This window comes from Hesperophylax consimilis, chromosome 17 (genome assembly GCF_061612785.1).
Source record: "Hesperophylax consimilis isolate HC1 chromosome 17, BYU_Hcon_1.0, whole genome shotgun sequence".
In the NCBI taxonomy this organism is placed as follows: domain Eukaryota; kingdom Metazoa; phylum Arthropoda; class Insecta; order Trichoptera; family Limnephilidae; genus Hesperophylax; species Hesperophylax consimilis.
The window spans coordinates 5392563-5416812 of NC_142852.1; the positions used below are offsets into that span (position 1 = coordinate 5392563).

Here is a 24250-nt window from a genome sequence, read left to right on the forward strand (position 1 = left end):
TGTGCGTATAAATTAATCAAATTCTTGTTAGTACCTGATGAACGCGCGTTTTTATTTCTGTTCAACGCAATATTTATGTATGTTGAAATACAAATCAAATCGAAAGTATTATAATCATCACATACGTCCCATTGCAATGCTTTCCAATGACGTACAAAGGAGCTCTTCCTGGGACTACTATTTACAAAAAAAAAACACTAATCTAAACGCTTCGACTCTGCTCTGAATTCATATTTACGGCCCGGGACTTTGTAACGTTATCTGATGTAAAGTCTTTTCTAAAAAAAAACTGACTGTTGTTTTTTCCGTGTTAAAAAGGTTTAAGAAAAAGTGTTTTTTACTGGCTTTTGTATTTTCCGTGCTAAAAAGGTTTAAGAAAAACTGTTTTTTAAATACATCAGCTAATCTTGAAAGTGGAAATTAATCTACTACCCGACATCCGATCGAGTTGAAACTCGGCAGATATACTCGTTATTGATGACAATGCATTCTGTCTACTTTTGGTGGCAAGCACGTATACACACGCGGATATATACGCATTTTTCTGAAATTGGATGACGAAACAGCAGTTAATGTATCTACGAATTAAATTACTGTCGGTCATACCTGATCGAAATTTGGCGAGATTGTTACAATCCTGAGTAAAATATTTTTTTTTTTAAGTTTTATGGCGACTCTTATAACCGGAATTTGCTCGACGCTTACATTTTTTTATGACCGTATTACTAAAATCTCAGACCTAATTACTAAAAAAAAATGAAAAAAAAACCCTACGGATGTTAGTTTTTTTTTTTTTTTTTAAATTTGATAATGGTTTGAAAATTTAGTAAAACGTAGTAACTATAAAATTAGCAGTAAGCACCAGATTTTATTTTCCTAGACGGTGAATTCGTAACTTACCGAGGGATCGCTCTAGAAATATTTGAAATTTTTGTAATACGTTCATCAGAAATAATTAAAACAAACCCCACGGAAAGTTCGATTTTCTTGGCCAGCTAGAGCAAAGTCGACCGTAACTACATCAATTACGCCGGGCGGCGCGCCGAAAATTTGTTTACACGACTTCATCAATTACGTCGTTAAGATTCCTATTTTACTGTAGAGATGTGATAAGGCAAAATCAACCGCACGTCTGTCCAATTCACCAAGGCCACACTTACGCTGTTAAGATTCTGGCTTTGTTTTAAGGTATTTGTGTCTCATCCCCTAAGGATCCGACCAACTACAATAGCAGTTCAATGAAATCATGACTTCCTTCAGGTGCAATGTAATGTGTAGTGTGTAAAACTAGGTTTTAGAAGTTTTCTTGCTGTCCATGAAAATTTTTAAGTAAAACGTTGATATTGTAGATGTCTGTCAGTTATTTCATGTATAATTTTCAATATTTAATTTAACTTTAATATTCAAAATTATATATCACTCACGGAGAAAATCCTTAAAGGATATTTTAAATGTTCACCGCAGTTAAAGCCAGTTTCTGGGGAGGAAGGCTCAATCCACAGTAAAACCAAACAAAACCGGCCCGAGAAATTACGCCACTAGTTAAAAAATTGAAAATAGATGTATTATTGTAAAAATTAAAAATTTTGTTATTCACAGATTGATTTTTTCCTATTAAATACATATATTTTTCAAAATAAGTTATTGTCTGTTACAACACTAAGTACCTAGTTGTGAGATGTCTATACAAATAGTATACAAATATTTACCCATTCATTTTCTATTTGTTTCCAGAAACACATGTTTTGCATTGTGATTGTGTTTCCATTAGCCGCAGTCGTGTTAATTGTTACATCCATAATCATACATTCTCTGGGTAAGTTTTTAATAGAACCATATCAAATTTATAGGCCAGATTAGGTGTACTTTTATTTACTTTAAACCTTGGAATGGCAGAGGTAAAATGTCAATCAGCCGCCGTACAGCGGCTGACACAATTTTCGTAATAACTTACATGTTTTGCAAAATGATGTTTTTTTGTAAATTATAACGTCTTACCAGATAATGTGTTTAAATGTTATTATCTATCCTATTTAGTAATGTAATCATATAATAATCAGATATAATCAGAGGAGTAATAAGGAGTAATGAGGAGTAATGAGGAGTAATAATAGAGGAGTATAAGTCATTATATAATCAGAGAGAAGTTTTTTTTATTATAAAATATAGTCAAATAAGACGTGCGAAAATGTTATTGAGTTTTAATATATTTCCAGCTAATTAAGCGTTCTTTACCATAAACATAAAACATTTGAGGTTTTCCCGTAAATAAATACTGTAATCTAACTTTGAAAATCACAAATTATGATAATGTATTTGCAAGTGGCAAAATGATAAGCGAAGATAAACGACAGAATGTTCATATACCTACATAATTTCATTGCAAAGTTAATAAAATAATATGATAGAAGCATTATAAAGCTTAAAATACCGTAACATAAAGGCAAGTGCGGTGAACTACTAGGAAATCCACGGTGGATGTCTTGGAATACTAATAAGGGTTAATGGTACTTAATACCACCAATAAAATTGAAACTGAAAAATTTCGCAATTCTAATTTGAATAAAAGAACTAAACAATAAATAGCAATAAAATTTTAAAAAAACCTGCTAAAACACAATTACGTTTTTCTATTTATTTATATGCTTTAAAACCTATTTAATAGTCTTTTAATAACATGTATTGTACATGTAATATATGTTTTTTTCTTAAATTGAATGACAATGGTCTAAGCACTGTACCCTGTGGTACGCCATAGTTCAATGTTACTTTTGCCAAATGACAAAAATATGTATTTTTACATTTTCAGCACAATTCACATATTTATTACAACTACTGACAGACAATTGATATCCGCAAAAATCAACATATATATTTGGTGGCATTTCTTTAGCTTAATACAATATATTCTGATATTAAAAAAATTACATGCCATACCTTTTAGTAAAAAAAGTTAATATTTTTGAAACAGTTAAAAACTCGATAAAGTTGTTGATTTTCTCAAAATGTGAACAGTAGTCAACTTTTGAACTGTTGTACGAGTTTTTGTGTTTTGGAAATTTCCAAAAATGCTATTGAATGTTTTCCACAACACGGTAAAAACTAAATGAAATTCTATTGTCTCTGAGAATAATAAACAGTATCATAGCTTTTTCTAATTATTTATTTGATAATAATATAACAAGGGTTTAAACACGAAGCGCTGAAATTCAAAACCATTTGAAAACTAACATTTGAAACTGAATTCCGAAGGGCTCGATAGGATGAGCAATTGAACTAACCATTGTCAATCGTCTGTAGCGCATGTCTGTACTCACAATCAAGATACACATCATTCTCCCGTCAATAGGAAGTTCCAAATGTCAATAGCTTTATTTGATTACGCCGACGCTCAGTGAGCAATTTGTCAATCGCATCAATGATGAAAATTGACAATTGATATTGATCGACTCCGATCTGCTTTAGTATAAAAATAATGATTGTATAAAGCAAATATATTCGTGTGAACCAATTCATATCTCCCGATATGGTTTCCATATTATATGGAGATGCATATGATCAAAAAACATTATGTAAAAAGGCCATTATTGTTGAGATATAAAGTTCAGTTGTTTGATGAACCTTGGAATATTATTATACATCTATAAAATAATATATAATTTTTTTACAGAAACATCAAACTAACATGAAGCCAGTTGTATCTATATTGGTTGTTAGCCTTTTCATCAATGTTGTTTCGGCCAATATAGTTGGTGACGCAAATGAAGAGGAATGCGATTCTTCTAGCAGTGGTAAGTTCGATAAAACAAAATTTTGAAAGAAAGACAATTAAACCCATGTTTTTATTTTGACATGTTTACTCCAAATCTCGGGGAGGGAGGTGCAATCCCACTTGTTCCACATAATGCATAGAACATCAATAAATTATATATGTATATGTACAAAATAATAATAAAGAAAATACATCAATGACATCATCGCTTGTAAGTGGGATCCTGCCGGAAGTCCAGTGCTGCCATCGCAAGAGCTCATGGCTAGTCGCGTTAAATGTCTGCTACTACCATAATTATAGTGCAAAATTTTGCTTGTGCAATGATGGAGGACTTGGCAGCTTGATCTAATGATCAGATCATAAATATACGTAATATTTTTTTTAATGAAAAACATTTCTGTATATTCCACTGCGCAATATAAATACTCAACCGGGGCAGTAAGCCAAATTATACACGGTTATTTCAAATTTAAATACATCTTTAGGAGAAAGAAATATTAAATTTTATGTTGCGAAACTAAACTAGTTAACTAAATAACTAACTAACCAACACGCCGTTTCCCCGCAGGGGTAGGCAGAGAGGACGGACCGCGAAATAACTCGGTCTTAACACACACTCCTAGCCTCATTCACATTCATACATTGTCTCATACATACTCTTCTATTATTCTGACTCTACATGACCCGACTCAAGTATCTGATTCACTTGATCGTGCCATATCTTCCACGGGCTTCCCCGTTGGCTTCACCATTCACATTTGGCCTCTCAGAAGCTGGGTGTACTGTACAGGGCCCGCAGATACTTTAATAGTACACAACTGCTGACCCTGTACAAATCGCAAGTGCGCCCTGCTGTCGAATTTGGCAGCCATCTCTGTTCCGGAGCCCCTAAATACCTGAAAAAAACCCTTGACTTGACAAAAACGGGCGGTCCGTTTGATAGATTCCCCAATCTTAACAAATGGACTGCAATCTTTAGAGCACAGGCGTCAGGTAGGTATGCTGTCCTTGTTCTATCGGTATGACAATGGAAGATGCTCTGAGGAACTAGCGTCATTGATCTCTTCGGCACCGGTGCGTAGTTGGGATACACGCCAAACGCGCGCCCAACATTTGTACACGGTTGACATTTGTCACATGAGAACGGGTCGCTTCTACGATTCGTTCTTAAGTTCAACAGCTCGGCTGTGGAACGAACTGCCGGCCTCTGTGTTTCCTCCCTCCTACAACATGGGACTCTTCAAGACCCATGTTCACTCCTTCCTCTCCACAAAAAGACCCTCCACACAGCATCCCCAAAGATGAAATAGGCCCTGAGGGAAATAATTTTCTTCAGGGCCTCCTGTGTGGAGTTAACATTAAAAAAAAATTGCGTCATATATTCTCATTACACTCCTTTCTTCGCTCATTCGCTCTACATCCCCAAACCATGTAAGCGTCCCTTTCTTAATCTTACTCATTACGCTTACATTAGCCTTGCATTATATAGTATACTCGTATAATGCCCTACCAAATGAAACAAGAAAATAGAATCTAGTATAGTCTGCTCCTGGCTTCCAGAACTGATTGATAATCAACTTGCAAACATTATGAAGACAATGTTAATATAAAAACTACTACAGGTCTTACCAACATCGCCTGCAGGCCGAGCTGTGCTTCAGGCAGTATCAGATCTGTGTGGAAGACTATTACAGGAATGCCAAGGGGATCTGCGTGACGCCTCAGGATTGTGGAAAGATAACCTGAATGACTGGACGAGATTTTAATATTTATTTCCAGACCCCGAAACGTGCAAGGGTCCTCACGAGGTGTGGACCGAGTGTGGCAACAACTCCTGCGTGAAAAGTTGTGCCACACTTGGTCTTACCAACATCGCCTGCAGGCCGAGCTGTGGCTCCGGCTGTATCTGTGCAAAGGGATATTACAGGAATGCCAAGGGGATCTGCGTGAAGCCTCAGGATTGTGGTAAGATAACCTAAATAACTGTAGGTATGTGTTATTTTGTTTCGTTTTCTTATTTAGATGAACGCAAGATTTCATTCAATATAAAATTAAATTACAGTTATTGGTAAAAAAGTAACTTAATTTTTTTTTTGATTACCTTGATGAGTAAAACCTCAAATTTCTAATATTTAAATATTGAATATAATAAAGCAATTTTTGAACGTATTATGTTGGTAGTTCTTATCCCAGGTTCAGGTCCCAGATGTGACCGTATTTTTTTCCGAGTTTTCTTTTAAAAATCGCTGATATATCTTCAATATTTAAAAAGTGCATAAATAATCATTTAAAGTGTGTTTTCATACGTGAATGTTACATAAATAGCACACTACTACTACTGTAGACTACTCTTTCAAGCTGCAACGGTTAAATATTATTATCGTCTAATTTTCAGGAATAAACATCTGCCCCGGAAATAACGAGACATTTTCAGCTTGTATTTCTCCATGCGCCGAAAAGTGTGTGACTCTTGGCCGGAGCGACGAGGAAAGGAATTGCGAAACTCCACACTGCACCCCTGGCTGCGACTGCAAACCTGGATTCTTCAGGAATACGAATAATGAGTGTGTTACCCCTGACAAATGTGGTAAGTTATAAATATTACCTATATGTGTTTTACTGAAATAATAAACAAAACTTTTCTTCTTTTGAAGTCACTGCGTCATTCTCGAGGATTGCGAACCCCACTATAATAACCCTAATGAAACAGGCTCCTCCACATAACGCGGTCCTGTACTGCATGTGAGCCAAGGATACTTACGTTCAGGACACCTCGATATTCATCTGCTTCTCCTGCAAAACACTTTTCCAGTTACAATGAGCAAAATTCTTACTTGACGTCTTTTAATTTATTTACTTTAGAGTGCGGCGTCAACGAGGAGTTCTCCAAGTACGGTAGGCCCTGTCCCTACGAGACCTGTGACCTGATTGGTACTGCAGCCGCCACCAGCTGCCCAGCCTACGACCCCAAGAACCCGCGTCCGCCCACCTGCAACTGCAAGCTCAACTTCTACAGGCTCGACGGGGTGTGCGTCGATATCAGGGAATGTCGTGAGTACTAACTTATATCCCTCTACTTGTCCGTCTCCTTCTTCTTCTCCTTTTTCTTAGTAATTAACATTACGATTGTGATTGCAGCCCCTAAATTCGAGTGCCCGGAGTTGACAGTTTACGATGCATGCCCGGACTACTGCGTGGACCAGCGCTGTTATTCGACGGTGGTGAAGCCGGACAACTGTCAGTGGCAGCTCGACACCAAGCTATGCAGCCGGAGCTGCCGATGCTTGGAAGGAAACTGCGAGGACGAATCAGGAGTTTGCGTGGATAGGGACAGCTTCAGTGAGTATCGACAGATCCTTGTACCTTTGCAAATAACGTCATGAAACTGGTATCCAGCATTCGATGCGATAACACTCGTGGGTTACCGTTTGAGGGAGGAGCCAGGCAAAAAATTGTTGCGCCTACAGTACAAACTAAGTATGAACTTGTTAGTCACTTGTCTCCATGGGCACGATAACATTTTGCAAAAGTTTATATTACACTGAACTTTGTCTGAAACACTACTTGATAGCGCATACATTTCTAAAACAAACAAATGATCTTCGTATACAAGGGATTTTTTTGTCATCCATGTCTTGCCAACATGGTCATCTTTAACGTAATGTAGCCATTCCTGGCCGCAAAAAAGACGCCTAACAACAAACAATACACTAGCCCCACTATTTGAATACCTCCTAGACGTTTCCATAAACAAAGGCGTTTGACACTCTCGACTTGAATGAGTTGGATCTCTTCACTTTGCTTGCTCACTTGTATATTGTTCACCCGACATCTTGATGTTATAGTCCCCAAGTGTCCAGCTGCCAACGAAGTGTACTCGACTTGCGGCAACGACGATTGCGTGAGGACTTGTGCCACTTTTGGCATCACTAACTTCAACTGCACTTCGCAATGCACCGCTGGTTGCATCTGTGATGAGGGCTTCGTGAGGGAAACTGCCGGGGGCAAGTGCATACCAATTAAAGACTGCAGTAAGTTAATTTATTCTCTTGATATTTTGTCTTAAAACATTAATTTTAATTTAATTTAAAGGCTTTTACATAACAAGCTTTTACATAACATAACATACAGAAACATTTTTAAATGGAAAAAGATAGACTATAAAAATAAAAGTAAACATAATATGAAAGGTAGGTAGGTGAATAGATAAGTTAAGGTAGAGTTAATTCATTGCAATAAAAGAGAAATAAACTAGTAGGTATGTTAACAATTACAAAATTACATGTGAATGGCTAAATGTGATACATGACAAATATTATTTATTTGTTTGTTCACGCCTTGACGGCTTTTACATGCAAGGTAAATCATACAGGAGCATTATAACAAGTACCTATATAGCATCATAAGAAGTATAACATAGTAAATAAAATATTAAGCTGAGCATGAAAGACATAAGTAGGCACAACACAGGTAAGTATTAGTATACGATAAGTAAATTGTATATTGTATAAAGGAGTTCAACCAGCAAATACTTAGGTATTTGGGCTCAGTCTACAGTACATTCAGCAATTATAATTGTCACAATATTACACAAAACATAATTACAAACATACTCGAAGCATTCACTCACCAACAGTAAACTAAACCAGTCACGAATTATTTCTGTCCACAAAATATTTAAAATAAAACTTAACACACTATTCCTGTGCCATTGTGTTCCAGTGTAAAAGTTGTGAATCTGTTCATTTCTTTGTGTCCTCAACAACAAAATAAAAGCCCGAAGTTTTAATAACAAATAATAATAACTTTACTTAAATTCAATATTTAATATTATTGTTACACCAAAGGCAGGTAACCTGCATTTCGCCGCACGCCTTGTGAGACCGTAGTAGGTACTGATACCTACTCACTACTACCTGTAAGTGAACTTGATTCCAGACAGTAATCAGGGGAGTTCCACCTACTATTAATTTTTAATTTTTATCAACCTATAACCGAACTCATCATGGATGCGCAGACATACATATCCCTTGCACAAGATGCCATCAATGCACTAACAAATATTGTGATGGATCCCAATAACAAATTTACCAAGGAGCATATTGCCAAAATAATGCCCAAAACTAATAATATCCTAGGGTCCATAGGCCAAATGGCTGCAAGAATGGCTACCCTAGAAGGCGAATTATCAGTGTACAAAAATATTCCTCCTGCTGTTACCACTACTAATTCGCAAACAAATAACATCTGCGATATTATTGCTGAGATGAATGATCAAAATTTAAGGGAAAAAAATATTATAATATGTAACTTCCCCGAAAGCAAAGCAATAACCCAGACTGATATTATGAAAGACGACACTACCAGCATAAAAAAAATCATTTTCGACCTGGACAACTCTACCAATTCTCTTGACCTGAAAGTTTACAGAATCGGGAAAAGGGACCCCACACTAATAAACCGAGGGGTGTAAAAGTCGAGTTCGCTGAGTCTAAATGGCCGAAAATCCTACTCGGCAAAAAACACTTGCTGAAGAATAACATCCGCATGTACCCTGATCAATCAGTTGCTCAAAGGAACTATCTAAATAATTTACGAATCGAACTAAAAAATAGGCAATCATCGGGTGAGCAAGAAATTACAATCAAGTACATTAATAATCACCCAACAATTGTAAAATTAAATCCAAAAAACTGACCCACAAACTAATAATATATTATCAAAATGTAAGAGGACTGAGAACGAAACTTCAAGAACTAAAATGTACATTACCAACGATGAATTACGAAATTTATGCCCTTACTGAAACATGGCTAAATCCTGGCATAAACGATCAAGAACTGGGGTTTTTAGATCATTTCATTTACAGAAACGACAGATGTCAAAGTTCCAGCAATAAAACAAGAGGTGTCGGCGTACTATTGTCAGTATCAACCAAACTGAATTCGAAGAAACTGAAATGCCTTCACAAACATCTTGAACAAGTGTTTGTAATGGTTTCCTTAAAAAATGAAAAACTTATAATCGGTTGCACATATATACCACCATCCTCCGGCCTGCAAACATATAAGGAGCACCACCTTGAAGTTGAAACTATGCGAAGAAAATTTCCTGATGCTACATTTATTCTGATGGGTGACTACAACCTCCCAAATATTGTATGGGATATTGAGAACATCGCGTCCTCGAGTCCGGACAACATCAATCATGGCTCCCATGAAATTATAGAAATGTCGAACTTTTTAAATCTGCATCAGAAAAACCATGTGTACAACATCAATTCTCGTCTTCTCGATCTTGTCTTTACAAATTCTTCTAGTGTTAATGTGTTTGCCTCTGATGAAATGATTCTTCCACTTGATAAATACCACCCCCCTCTAATAATCAATTACCTCAATACTTATGTTAAGGTAATTGACCCCACGATTGTCAAGCGTAATTTTGAAAAAGCAGATTACCCAAAGATTATAGAATTTTTATCTACTTATAACTGGGCTTATGATCTCACTTATAAAAGCTCAAGTTTAAATGAGGCCTTAGAATACTTTTACAATGTAATTTATCAAGCAATCGATAGATTTGTACCCCTACAAAAATATTACACTTCTAAATTCCCTAAATGGTTCGATTCTGAACTAATTAATCTAACATACGATAAAAAAATTGCCCACAAACGTTATAAAATAAACAGAACGCTAGATAATTATATCGCATTCTCCATTCTGCGTAAAGATTGTACTAGGAAATCGAAAGTATGTTTCAAGAAATACACCAACAATGTTGAAAATTCCATTTTAACAAACATTAATAAATTTTGGAATTACGCTAACTCCTTTCGGAAAAATAACTCTAACTTTCCCGGTACAATGTTTTACGGGAAAAAAGTGGGTCATGACAAAAACGATATTGTAAACTTATTTGCAGATTTCTTCAAGAGTGTATATGTTGAAGACAATGACAATATATTATCTGATAAACCCCAATTTACCGAAAGCTCACTCAACTTGCATAACATCCATGTGGTAGTAAATGATGTTGTGACTTTTATCAAACAGCTGGATACCAGGTCGAATTCGGGGCCAGATATAATTCCCTCAATATTACTTAAAAACTGTATTCATGTTCTAGCTCTTCCTATTACTATAATTTTCAATTTATCCTTATCTACAGGTTGTTTTCCTGAAATTTGGAAAAGTAGCATTATAACACCTATTTTTAAAAAAGGAGATAAATGTCAAATTGAAAATTATAGACCCATATGTATTATGTCATCACTACCTAAACTTTTAGAAAAGATTATATTAATTAAAATCATGCATCAAATTAAACCAATTATATCAACATTTCAACATGGTTTTATGCCAGACAGATCTACGTCCTCTAACTTATTGCTTTACGAAAATTTTATTTCTAATACACTGTCCAAGGGTCTTCAAGTCGATACAATTTATACTGACTTTAGCAAAGCCTTTGATACTGTTTCTCATCGCATTTTATTGAAAAAATTAGAACACTTGGGAATAAGCGGTAACTTTCTCGAATGGCTTAGAAGTTACTTATCATACAGAAAATTATCTGTAAAAATTACCTCCACAACTTCTTACACTTTTTTTGCCTCAAGTGGGGTCCCCCAAGGTTCCCACCTAGGACCAATTCTTTTCCTACTATTTATTAATGACATTTCACTAATTTTCGATAATATTCACTTTCTTCTATTCGCCGACGATCTAAAGATGTTTAAATCGATCGGTAATTCTTCTGATTGCTTAACTCTACAAATGAATTTAAATAAACTTTATGAATGGTGCATCGTAAACAAATTACATCTTAATATCAACAAATGCCAAACGATCAGTTTCCATAGATCTAAAACCCCTTTATTATTCGACTACTCAATTAACAATGCCAATTTAAAAAGAGTTTTTGAATTCAATGATCTTGGAGTTATCTTTGACTCCAAATTACGCTTCTTGAATCACATTAATAGCATTACCAGTAAGGGATTACAAATGCTTGGATTTATTCTCATAATCGCTAAAGACTTTAATAACATAAAAACTATAAAATTACTATACACGTCTCTGGTTAGAAGTCAGGTTGAATACAATGCAACCATTTGGTGTCCTCATTTCAACTCTCATTGTTTACAAATTGAAAAAATTCAAAATAAATTTTTACGTTTTATTAATTTCAAAATTGGTATTCCTATTATTGAAATCAATTATGTCAATTTACGCAGTAAACTTAACTTATCGAAATTATCTGAAAGGCGAAAAATATTTGATCTCCTTTTATTATATAAAATTGTTCATTCAAGGTTAGACTGCCCTGACACTATAAACTTGCTATCTTTACATATACCTCCAAAATATACTAGACGGAATATTTTATTCTACAACAATAACTTCGCTACGAATTCTGTGTTAGAAAGAATACATAGGTTGGGCAATGAACTAAGTGATGTCGCTGACATATTTAATTTAAACTTCAATACATTTAAAGCCAAATTAGTCCACCACTTTTTAAATGTAAATAATGTATGAGAAATCATTATATTTTATTTCGATTTTCTATTGTTTGTTGTATACTGTTGTTAAAATGAAATTTGTAATTTTTATGTGCCCAATAGGGCGTCAATAAATAAATAAATATCGGTTGCCAGTGTTGTAAAACATTTTCTAGCGATTTATAAAAGTAGGTAATATTCTTGTAATTTAAAATATAAATTTTTTTTTTTACTATTATAAATGTCCGTAAGTTTGTTATTAATTATGACAAAAATAAAAGGTACACAACAATTACATACAAAAAGAAGTAGGTATTATGAAAATAGTTACAGAGTATTAAGTTTGTTATTGTTAACAATCAACAGGATTTTTGCTTAATATCTGCATACATATACGCTTTTTAAAGGAAGCGATGTTTTTATTAAAAAATATATCAACAGAGCATGTTTCATTCCCCACACAATGCAATCTCTGAAGACAAGAATTGAACATAAAATTAGTGCGAGAAGCAACTATATTGAATGGAGCATGAAGTCTAGTGTTGTACTTATTGGGAACTTGATAATTAATCATATTCACTAGTTCAGGGCTAATAATTATTGCTTATAAAAATAATTGTTAAAAATATATATCACACTTCTTCGGATCATCTGTTTAGTTAGTAACTGAGATAGGCTCTAAGGTAGATTGTCTTGTTTCTTCCCAGACAACTATGGTTTCTTTTTTTTTTGTTAGAAAAGCCTCCATTATTGCACTCCAAAATTTTCTTGTAGAAGTGAACGTCTGCCCCGAGAAGAACATGCAATACAGCCCTTGCGTGAGTGCATGCGCGGAGGACTGCGCACACCTCGGTCAGAACAGGACATGCGACTATATAGCCTGCGCACCTGCATGCGAATGCAAGACTGGCTTCTTCAAGAACGCCAACAGAGAGTGCGTGAGCCCTGATAAATGCGGTGAGTTTATTAATTTAAAAGGCTTTATTTTATGTAACTCCTCGCTTGATCAAATTTTGAATTGGGTTATTTGATCAAACGTCAATCATATCATCCATCGTACTAGATAAATGATTAACCGACCCATAGCCGCTCTAATAGTAAAATACGATGTTTGTAGCTAGTGATTTTCTTCCGATGCTTGAAGAGTTACAAATTAAAATTAATAATTAAGGTGGGTGGTATCCCTACATTGCGTCACTGAGCAAAATTCATGTGTTTCTGCTCATCTCACTTTTTAGTGCACCCCAAGATCTACACGACGACGTACGAGTAACTCATATAACCCTTTCCTTTGCGGAGTTGTGACTGAATCTTTGGTTGCTCAAAATGAATTTCGAGGCTTTTATTTGACTCCCCTCCCCGCACGATGACATAAGCACACTAACAAGCAACGGATAATTATCTATTTTTAGAATAAATCAGCCATTTAGGGTCACAACCCTTGGGCCACGAGATATATTTAAAAATTTGGCGACAACATCAGCGTTTCATCGCAAAATCTAGCGGGACCTTAAAATGAATGTTATTTCTAGTGTGCGGAGAGAACCAGGTACTCGACATGTGCAGTTACTCCTGTCCCCCGGAGACATGTGATACCATCGGGGCCATGTTCAAGTGCAGGCGGGACATCCCCTGTACGGCCGCCTGCAAGTGCAAACTCAACTTCAAGCGGAACAGGTTTGGCAACTGCATTGACATCAGGGAGTGTCGTAAGTTGATAATAAAATTATGCCGTGCTCGTTGTAATGCGCAAAAATAAGTCACGGGGAATGTTATTAACATAATTCTCAATTTGGGAGGCGGTTTTGAGTACCGCCGCCCCGGGAACCATTTATTGGACAACCGACACATCTGCCATAGGTCACCCCAAGAGCTTCACTACATTTGGTGATTTAGCAGGGGTGCTCGGTTTCATCGGGTGAGGTGTGTTCAGGATGCCCCTGACCACAACACAGCATCCCCAAAGATGACATAGGCCCTGTGTTGGGTTAATGTAAAAAAAGAAGAGTGCACTTGCATATTATTTAAATAGCTTCAAGAGTGACAAGGATGTAGACAACAGGGAGTATTGTGAGTCAAATACAATGTAATACTGTGCTCGTAGTAATGCGCTAATAACATTGATTCTACACAGGAGGCCTGAGAAAAATAATTTCCCTCTTGACCTAACATCTTTGGTGATGCTGTGTGGAGAGTCTTTTTAATGAGATGAAGTAGTGGAGCGACCAATGTTGTAGGAGGGAGGAAACACAGGGACCATCAGATCATTCCGCTGCTGAACTCAAGAACGAGTCGTAGATACGACACATCCTAATATCATTTAATGAGTTGTGTAAAATATCAGAATGCTTCCAGGCTGATTAATCAATAGCATTAAGAAAGGGAGAGGGAGGGCACGTAGAGCATATGAACGGAGAAATTTGAATAAGCAGAATATATTATGGAATGAAAACGAATGGTTGAAGATCAAGTAAATTAAAAAACGTCATGATCAAGTAAATTAAAATATTTTTTTTACATTTTTTCCATATGAGGACCTGAAGGACATTATTTTCTTCTGGCCCTATATCATTTTTGGGGATGCTGTGTGGATGGACTTTATTAGAAAATTATAGAGGGAAGGTAAAGGGGGTAGTAAGTATTATTTTACAAACAATAATTATTAGCCTGAAACACTCATCCACATTGAAAAATCTCCAGATAAAAGATATATGACGCCAACGGGACATGAACCCGTGTCCTTTCGATTTCCGGTCGACAGCTCTGACCACTGAGCTATGGCGGCTTATCTCTTATCCGCGAAATAATTCAATATATACTAGTGTTTCATTCAACAATAGGCCACTTGCATGGATTTCATAACGACTTGGAAAAAATCGTGTGGATAGATCTTTTTACTAAGATTACGAAAATGTTAGTAAAATTTTGTAGAAATGTACATTTATTTTTATTTTTAAATAAATAAATCCATTATTTGGGCTCGTGTCGTCACTACATGAAAATGTCCCGTCTACTGAAAATGTTCCTATTAATTTTGTAAAATTCCACACTGATTTAATTTTTTAATATGGCATCACTTTGATTTCAGGCGAATTTTTGAAATCGTTCACTAGATTTATTGTTTGTTCTCTGCGAACGTTTCATTTGGTTTGAATTTTTGACAGATGTGAAGAGAACCCCGTACAATTTAGACGTCGGTACGTGTTTTAGAGGTATAATGGTTATGGTGCTGATTTTATCAAAATCAAATTTTATAATATTCTTATTATTATTATAATTTACAAGTACAAGTATATTACATTGGATTTATTAATATAGACGTTGTACATTATAATGATTTATGATCAATAAGATGGATCAAGGAAAAAAATATTTATGAGATGTAATATTTTTGGTATGCCTCGTTATTCCGCTGTGTCATTCGTGTGGAAAACGTTCTTTTTTTTAAAATGATTTTCGGCTATGTAATCATTGTTTTTTCTCACCTATAAAATTATGTCCCGTCTTTCCGGTTTATACAAAAAGGTCTGATTTTTCGGATTGAAATTTTCGAAAAATCCCCAGGGTTTCAAAAATACGATAAAAAAAAAATAATAATACAGAATGTCTTAGAATATTTTCCTTAACCGGAAAAAAAAATTAAAAAAGTAGATGCAAGTGGCCTATTACTGCTTGTTACATTTTTTCACCTGAAACAACCAACTTATTTTTATTTATTATATATTTTTTAAATTTTTTTTTTCGGCGTCATGTATCTTTTATCAGGAGATTTTTCAACGTGGATGAGTGTTTCAGGCTAATAATTATTGTTTGTAAAATAGTTTTTACCCTTTGTGCTATGCATAAAAAATAATAGGTAGTAAGTATGTAAGTCAGGTAGGTAAGTTACCAAATGCAGCGAGCTACTTTGGGTGACCTGGTTATGTAATGAATGATTTCTGGGGTATTATACCATATATATATACCCGCCTACCATAATTGAAAAAAAACCTTGAGTCAGCAATGTTATGAGTCTTATCGTGACTAATATAAGAGTATGCAAGAGAATTGATGATGTATTGATTTCTTCAGCCCAGCCCTTCGACTGTCCCCTGCCCTCAGTTTACGATGCCTGCAAGCCGTCCTGCTTGGACGAGCGCTGCGTAAAGGACGGGCCTTTGGGTTGTGAGGGAATAGATCAATCGGACCTGGTCTGCCGTCCTTACTGCCGTTGCCAGAAAGACACCTGCAGGGACGACACAGGACTATGTGTGGATGATAAACCATACCGTGAGTTGTGCATTTTATGTATTCTTGGTACTGTCTTCAATTTGAGGTTAGCTCACATCGGGAAACTCTACGTTCTGTAGACTGCAGCCCGGGCAAACTCAGCAGAAGTGCAATAATACCAAGTTGATATGGATATCGCCTCTCCGCAAACCATTCATTAGATCAACAACGGGCGGATCGGGAGAGGTCGGTTGAGGGATACTTTTATTGAAATTATACGGTTTTAGTAAGTATTGCTTTATGTGAATTTGTCTTATATATATACGAGTATGTAGTAGGTATATCAAACATGTTGAATATTTCCTCTGTGTCGGTTATTTATTTTTTAAAGTAATACCTATAAAATTAGGTACTATTAATGCACCTATTTCTGTTTACAGAATCTTGTGGAGGAGACGTGAATGCACTGTTCTCTGCCTGTGGAGACCAATGTCCCCGCACCTGCGCCAATAGCAAGGACCCCCCTACAGCCTGCACGGAATCCTGCGTCAAGGGGGGAGGCTGTAAGTGCAAACCCGGCTTCGTCAGGGACTATGAAGAGAAATGTATCAAGGAAGCTGACTGTCGTAAAACACCCCTTTTGATCTTTTTCTCTTTCGTTTATGTTTTATTTTTTCTGCTATTTACTCTTCCCTCTATGTTATGTCATATCTCTCTATGCTATGTTATTTCAAGGCTATTGACAACCAACAGATCTCGAGTGAAATTATAAAATATACTTCAACTCCCTAAAAATTGTAATCCATTTGTAACCAGTGTCGGTATGTCATGAGATACGCAAAACGTTTGCTCAATATTGGTACACGGTTGAAATCTATACAAAATCTAAATTCACTTCCACTTACAATTTACCGAGCATCCTCAAATAGAAGCACTGAGGTTTTCTGAATGCCTCTTATCATCGACACATTTTTTTTATATGGAAATATGATATGTCACCTGCTTTTTGATGCGTTCCGTTCAGGGTAATTCTGTACTGAACATTTATCCATTGGCGTGCTTCTTATAGTCCTACTGGATCAGTCCACACCAGCGAACTATTATCAATAATGTTCATTTTGTATTTGCCTTCAGAGAAATGCGGAGTGAATGAGTTCTTCGACTGCGGCTCCGCTTGCGACACAACTTGCGCCACCCTTGGGGAACGTTGTACTACTATCAACAAGACGTGCAGCAAAAAGTGCTACTGCAAAGCAGGCTTCGCCAGGAACGCCAAGAACGTCTGCATTCCAGTCAAGCAGTGTCCAGGTTAGTCCAAACAACAACTAATCAACTACCAGATCTGTGTGCCTTATTGTGATATCACTTACTAGTATTGCACTATCATCAACAAGACCTTCAACAAGGTGGGCTTCTCCAGGGACGCAGACTATGTCTGCATTTCAGTCGAGCAGTGTTTAGGCCAGTCCAAACAACATCCAAACACTTGCTAGTGTTGCACCATCAACAACAAGAAACAATAAATGCTACTACTAGGTGGGCTTCGCTAGGGATGCCAAGAATATCTGCATTACAGTCAAGGAATTTCTAGCACAATCCAAACAACTACGACACCTGTGCCTTACTGTATTATCATTTTCTAGTATTGCACCATCATCAACAAGATCTGCAACAATAAGTGCTTCTGCAAGGCGTTCGAGTAAAGCAGTGTAGAATTTATTCCTAAAACCCACCAACCCTCATCAGATTTTCCCTTCTTTTTATGATTTAAAAAAGTTTTATTTGCTCAATTAGTTTTTTTGCTTTGTTACAAAGTTTTTTGGGTACTTGGTTGGGTACTTGGTTGGGTACCAAAAACGCCAATCGAATACATTGAATTATATGTGTCACACACAAATTCTATTTGTAAAAACTTCTTATCAATGCCTTTACACAACTTTTTTTAGCTAAACCATGCCAGGGAGACTTGAACGTAAACCCAGCAGATGGCTGCAAATGCAAGAGTGGATTTATTAAGGACAAGGGCGGGAAGTGTATTGCGCGGCCAAGTTAGTACTTTTAGATGACTTTCCTCTAAAATAAATGTTTACAAACTAGATCAAGGGCTTGGAGGAATAATATCCTTCAAGTTCGAGTGGGATAATGATCACTATGTTTTCAATAGCGCTGAATCAAATGAGATCACAACATATTTTCTACTTTGTGCAGTGGTCACTTGTATAAAATCAATGGTCCTTTCATTACATACATAATTACACAATTTACACACCAATTAGTCATTATTATTATTTTCATCAAACTAATACTCACAATTTAAATATTAATATTATTACCAAGTATCTTATTTTAAAACATCCCAATATCTTCTTTTTCACTTTTTTTTTCAAGTGAAATCTTTGTGGTGTATAACTATTGAGGGTGGACACATATCTCATGCATTGCAGCCCTTTCTGATTTGAATTTGCATATTATTACCAATTTCTTATTATTTCCAGCCCCTCAATGTGGTGCGAATGAAATAGTTGACACCTGCGCGCTGTGCGCCGACCGGACTTGCGCAATGGTGTTTTCAGGTGAAGCTGCCAAATGTACCAAGCCGCCCGGTTGCCCTGTCGCGTGTCGCTGTCTGCCTGGATTCGTGAGAGGCCTGGCCAATAAGTGCGTCAAACCAGAACAATGTAAGAACAAATTGATAAATTACAAATACTCTCATTATGTGAGGCGGTTATGGATACCACCGCGCCTGGTACTATTCATTGGATAACCTTACCATAAGTCACCCCAGTGGCGAGCTACGGCTGGTAACTTTTATGAAAGTTACAAACAATGTTGGACCCAATACTAATCCTTGCAGTACCTCTTATGTGTTTTCTATAGAAGTAATACTTTTTATTTGTTGCCCCACCAAAAGGCACAGAAACTTCAAAGGTTCAGAGGTCGTTGACCCAGAGAATCCACAGTTATATCAAAAGGGTTTTCTTTTGGTACGAACCTCATTTTTGGTGTCCGATTATGAATAAAAGGTATTGATTTGACGGCATAGCCGCATCAACTGAAACAGTATTTCTAATAAGCATTCCATTTACATCCTTCCTGTACCAGTTCCATGCCTCAATGCCATACACCAGGGTTTGTACCAGCACTCCTTTTTGGACTGTTAGCCTTGCTTCTCTTTACAACTTTTCATAAGCTACCGCTGTCAATCATACATTTACCTACCCTTATTTCAACATTTCCATCTCTCGATACACAAACTCGTCCACCAGCTCCAAGTGTTCATTATTCACGACAAGATTGCGTATTGTTTTCGTTGTCTCTTTTGTAAAAATATAACTGTGGAATTATTGATATTCATCATTAACTCATTCTGCATTGTATCTAACTACACAAGCATTTGGTTAATTCTAAACACAAGAAACTGTAGATGGTGTCAATCTTCCATACTGTTAGCACCGCATATTGTACAAGCAATATCAATTCAGATTGTTTATTTTCGCACCCAAGCCCACATGTTCAACATTGTAACAAATAAACACTCTGATTCCAGGCTGCACTGACCCCAACTCCGAACTGGTGGCCTCTCCGAGTCCCTGCGCCGGTGGCACGTGTGAGTGCCCCACGGTGGCCCAATGCAAGGACAAGGTGCCAGCAAAGGGGTGCCGCTGCAAGGTCGGCTTCCTGAAGAAGAGTGCTGTGGATGCCACCTGTGTGGCCCGCAAGAATTGTCCTAAAAAGGTCACCAACTACTAAATAATATTATAAATAATCTTGAATAACATAGAATGTTGAATAACAATGAACATATTAACCACTCAAACAGATGCGCTGATTCTATACAGCATGTTTCAAACTACCTTTTGGAAATATTAAAAATAATATTTTTACCCTTATTGTCAAAAAAAAATATTAATGAGTAAACATAAATTCTTTGCGCAAACCTGTATTTAAGTACATATTTCTGTTATTAAAATTGCAAGATTTAGCAAATAAAAATTATTACATTATTGCTGTGTTTTTTCGGGTTCAGTTTGGGCTGATTCTGTTGTATTGTTCCAAATTTTCATCCTGAAATTCCTACTAATAATTTGCCAACACAGTTCCACCTGGGACCACAAACCTGAGTTCTACATCATCCGTCATCAGAGCAGGAGTAACTCAGCAAAGAGCTAGAGTAAAGTTCCAACCTGATCTGTAAAACAATTACGTAAGGATGTTCTTCAAACTCAAACTATGTCGCTTCTGTACGATCTCTTTCACTTCCCATTTCCAAATCTTAAAATATTTCTCAAATGAATGTCTACTATAAAGTACTACACTGTCTACTGTAAGCCTGTAATCTTTATTTTATCATACCTACTGTCTACTATAGACAAGTGCACCGTGTACCTTCAGCTTGTAAACTATATTTTATCATACCTACTTTCTACTATAGACTACAGCACTATCTACTGCAAGCCTTTAATCTATATTTTATCATACCTACTGTCTACTATAGACTACTGCACTGTCTAGTGTAAGCCTGTAATCAATATTTTATCATACCTACTGTCTACTACAGACTACTGCACTGTCTATTGTAAGACTGTAATCTATATTTTATCATACCTACTCGCTGTCCTAGTTCTTGTGTGTTCAATAGACCTTTTTTTTCAAAACTGAGTTATGAATGCCAATATGTTAATTAGCCTATTGCGCATTAATGAAGCTAAAAAAACATATTTTTTTGTTTTTAAGTGACATTTTCAGCATTTTTCGAGTGCCAATATCCACTCACGGAACAATGTTTTAGTTCTTATTTGTTCAAACTCCCGGATATTGAACATTCAAACACTCAACGTTTTGAATATAATATTTTTTTAAAAGTTCATATTATATTTGTTCAACATCCCGCCGAACGTTGAGGTCTTGAATGTTTAATCTCCACTTTCAACCAATCAGGAGTCGGCTAGTTAAAATGAGGGGGCCATGTTGATTTTTTTTAGTTGTTTTTTAACAACTAAATTGTTCCACTAAAAATACGTTTAGTTGAAAAAATATACTGTTATTGAACTGAAAAATGTCTTCAGCGACTCCAGAATCAATAAACCTTAGACCAGTAGCTCAATTAATAGAAAGGTAAGTCTTAAAATTATGTGATTTATAGGCTTTTTCACCATATTTAACATGTACTTCTTGAATTTGGTAGGCCAATATACAGGTTGCTTCATTTATTATTTATGTATTCAATAATTTATTTACACCCTTAGGGCTTTCACTTAAAATGGGTCTTAATTAATTATATTAGTGTATAAAAACTTATTTTTGTTGAAGAAATACAACAAAAGAGCCAGGACATGGAAATGTGCAAGAAGTCGACTGTCCTAATAGTCTGATTGAAAGACATCTACGACACATATTTAGTCCGTTATCACTGCTGAGATCGCTGATGAAGACGATGTCCAAATCTTTTAATTTTGAACTCATTCAATTAAAAGTTTCCGATTATTTGTTTTTTAGTCACATAAAAATCAATAAATAAATTCTTATGTAGGAACTACAAGAAAACCAACTAGGCACACGACTCACAATAATAAATGTATTGTTATAATTGTTATATCATAAGCCAAATCGCGGGATAAAATAATTTTAGGATTTTTAGTGCTGAAAGTATTAAAAAAATAATATTTAATCACGATAATCAACATTAATAAAAAGATCTCGGCAAATAACACATTTCGGAAAAAAAAATCTTTCTTAAGTAAATAAACTTTAAAAATGACATTTGTCAAATGTAGGTAACGAAACAATTAAAACAAACCAACACACATTACAAATAAAGAGTTATTAATTTATTTATTTGATGTAATAGTAATCAGTTAAAATTTTCAACTGAAAATTGAAATTGAATAATTTTACGCAAAACTGGGATTTTTTTTATGGATTACAGTCTCAACTGCTCCCAACCATCTGGAGCCGGTTCCAGAGACTGTGGAATCCCCGATTGGGATATATTCGTATATTGTGAGGCTTAAGGTAGTGTGGAGGGGAAGGAGATGGAGAGGAGAAAGAGATGAAGGAGGAGGGAGGAGAAGAGAGAAGGTAAGTGAGTACTTATTCAGATCTGGTACCAAACACGGCTAAATCCATTTCAATTCTGATTGTGGTCTTTATACCATATCTTCCTCTCTGGAACAAGCCGCAAATAAACTGTATGTTATTTTCAATGAATAATTTGTGAAATAACATAAATGAATCAAATAAAATTTACTTACGCACGCCGGGGTTTGAACCCGCGACCTCCGGATTTCTAGTCAAGAGTACCCCTAGACCACGGAGGCCGTAATACGTACGATTTAAGAATATTTCACATCACGCATGCACCGAACACCGATAGTAGTATATTATCTGTAGGTACCTTTGCACTTGTATGTTGTTTTTAAACTTACATAATATTTGGGTGATTTATATGGAACAGTTTATGTGAAAAATCACCTCAAGGACGCTGTTTGTATATTTTAAAGTAATGCTTTACGTCAACTATTACCTAAGATAAAAATAAAGTATTTGAAATCGGAAAATCACCCTGTATATACAATTTACCACTAATTGGCTAATTGAACAAAAAATACCTCAAACATATGGGAGCCAAATTTTAATGCCATGTTCAACGTCCACCTTTAAAGTCATAATATGGGCATATTATAGCTCCAATCTTCGAAAAATGATCTTTAAAAATTTCTTCTCACACATATGTACTAAATGAAATGACCAAAATCGAGAATTGTTTAGAATTTGCCTGTAAAAACAAAATAAATGTCTCCTGTAAAATTTGCTAAATGGTCTATTGAACATACAAGAACTAAGGCTGCGAAGTACATAAAATATACACATAATTACATTAGCATAAAACAATTCTTTCACATAACCTTTTTTTAACATACATTTCCTTCTGTGAGTCAATTCACAGCTTTTTATTGAGTTTGGTAACATGTTGTAAATTAATGGAACGAGGTATTCTAGAGTTCTTTGACCATATTTATTCAGGTGTCGCTACAAGTCCATCGTTTGCAATTAGTTTTGTATTATGAACATGTGTCACTATTTTATTATGTTCAAATTGAGATTTATGCTGACTCGCAATTTTAAGCCACAATATAGCACGAACAGATAATAAATTTACAGAATTGTATATTCATGTCGTTGTTCGTATTTAGTTTTGTTTAATAATAATTTTACCAAAGAATATTGTACATTTTGGACTGAAAGAAGATTTGTTTTTGTTGAATGTCCCCATGAAGTTATTCCATATCTTATTAGGGATTCCGCCAATGACAGGTAAGGGTATTTGGCGGAACAAAAAACTTCAATCTATAAAGTTTGCTCACTATAGCTCTAAGCCGTGTGCAGATTTTTCTTATATTTATATTCCATTTTAAATTTAAATTAAATTCCAAATTACAATCAATTGTTAAGCCTATTTCTACGTATTTTGAAACGAGTTCAATATTTTTACATGAGCATGGTTGTATTACAAAGTTATGGATACAATTAAAGTCACGAGAAATAATTTTAGGAGTTATGGTGATGTTATTATGAGGAGATCTGATGTGCATAAGCTTCGTTTTTTTAGCATTGATTATTAAACCTAGATCATGTAACCATTTTTGAAGAGTGACAAAGTCAATTTGCCATTAATAAATCCTCATGTGAAATAACTAATGCAGTGTCGTCAGCATAAACGTAATTTTTTAGACGAGAAAAAATAAATTTCATTGCAGTTAAAT

At 35.6% G+C, this 24250-nt stretch overlaps 1 protein-coding gene across 4 annotated transcripts in view; it reads left to right on the top strand.

Moving 5' to 3' along the window:
- Positions 1-20491, top strand: part of LOC149415836 (zonadhesin-like) — a 36000-nt gene extending 15509 nt beyond the window's left edge. The window contains exons 1-15 of one of the 4 annotated variants that reach the window (XM_089641487.1): positions 1723-1816; positions 3671-3791; positions 5552-5737; positions 6168-6359; positions 6635-6823; positions 6911-7111; positions 7618-7803; positions 13053-13235; positions 13811-13987; positions 16350-16547; positions 16928-17113; positions 17622-17795; positions 18434-18535; positions 18983-19165; positions 20035-20491. In XM_089641487.1, the coding sequence (XP_089497613.1) occupies positions 3686-3791; positions 5552-5737; positions 6168-6359; positions 6635-6823; positions 6911-7111; positions 7618-7803; positions 13053-13235; positions 13811-13987; positions 16350-16547; positions 16928-17113; positions 17622-17795; positions 18434-18535; positions 18983-19165; positions 20035-20237 (2466 nt within the window). In that variant the 5' untranslated portion in view covers positions 1723-1816; positions 3671-3685 and the 3' untranslated portion in view covers positions 20238-20491. Of the gene's footprint in view, positions 1-1722; positions 1817-3670; positions 3792-5551; positions 5738-6167; positions 6360-6634; positions 6824-6910; positions 7112-7617; positions 7804-13052; positions 13236-13810; positions 13988-16349; positions 16548-16927; positions 17114-17621; positions 17796-18433; positions 18536-18982; positions 19166-20034 lie in introns of those variants that run through there. The other 3 variants (XM_089641488.1, XM_089641489.1, XM_089641491.1) reach the window with 3 other exon arrangements.
- The last annotated feature ends 3759 nt before the right edge of the window (positions 20492-24250 follow it).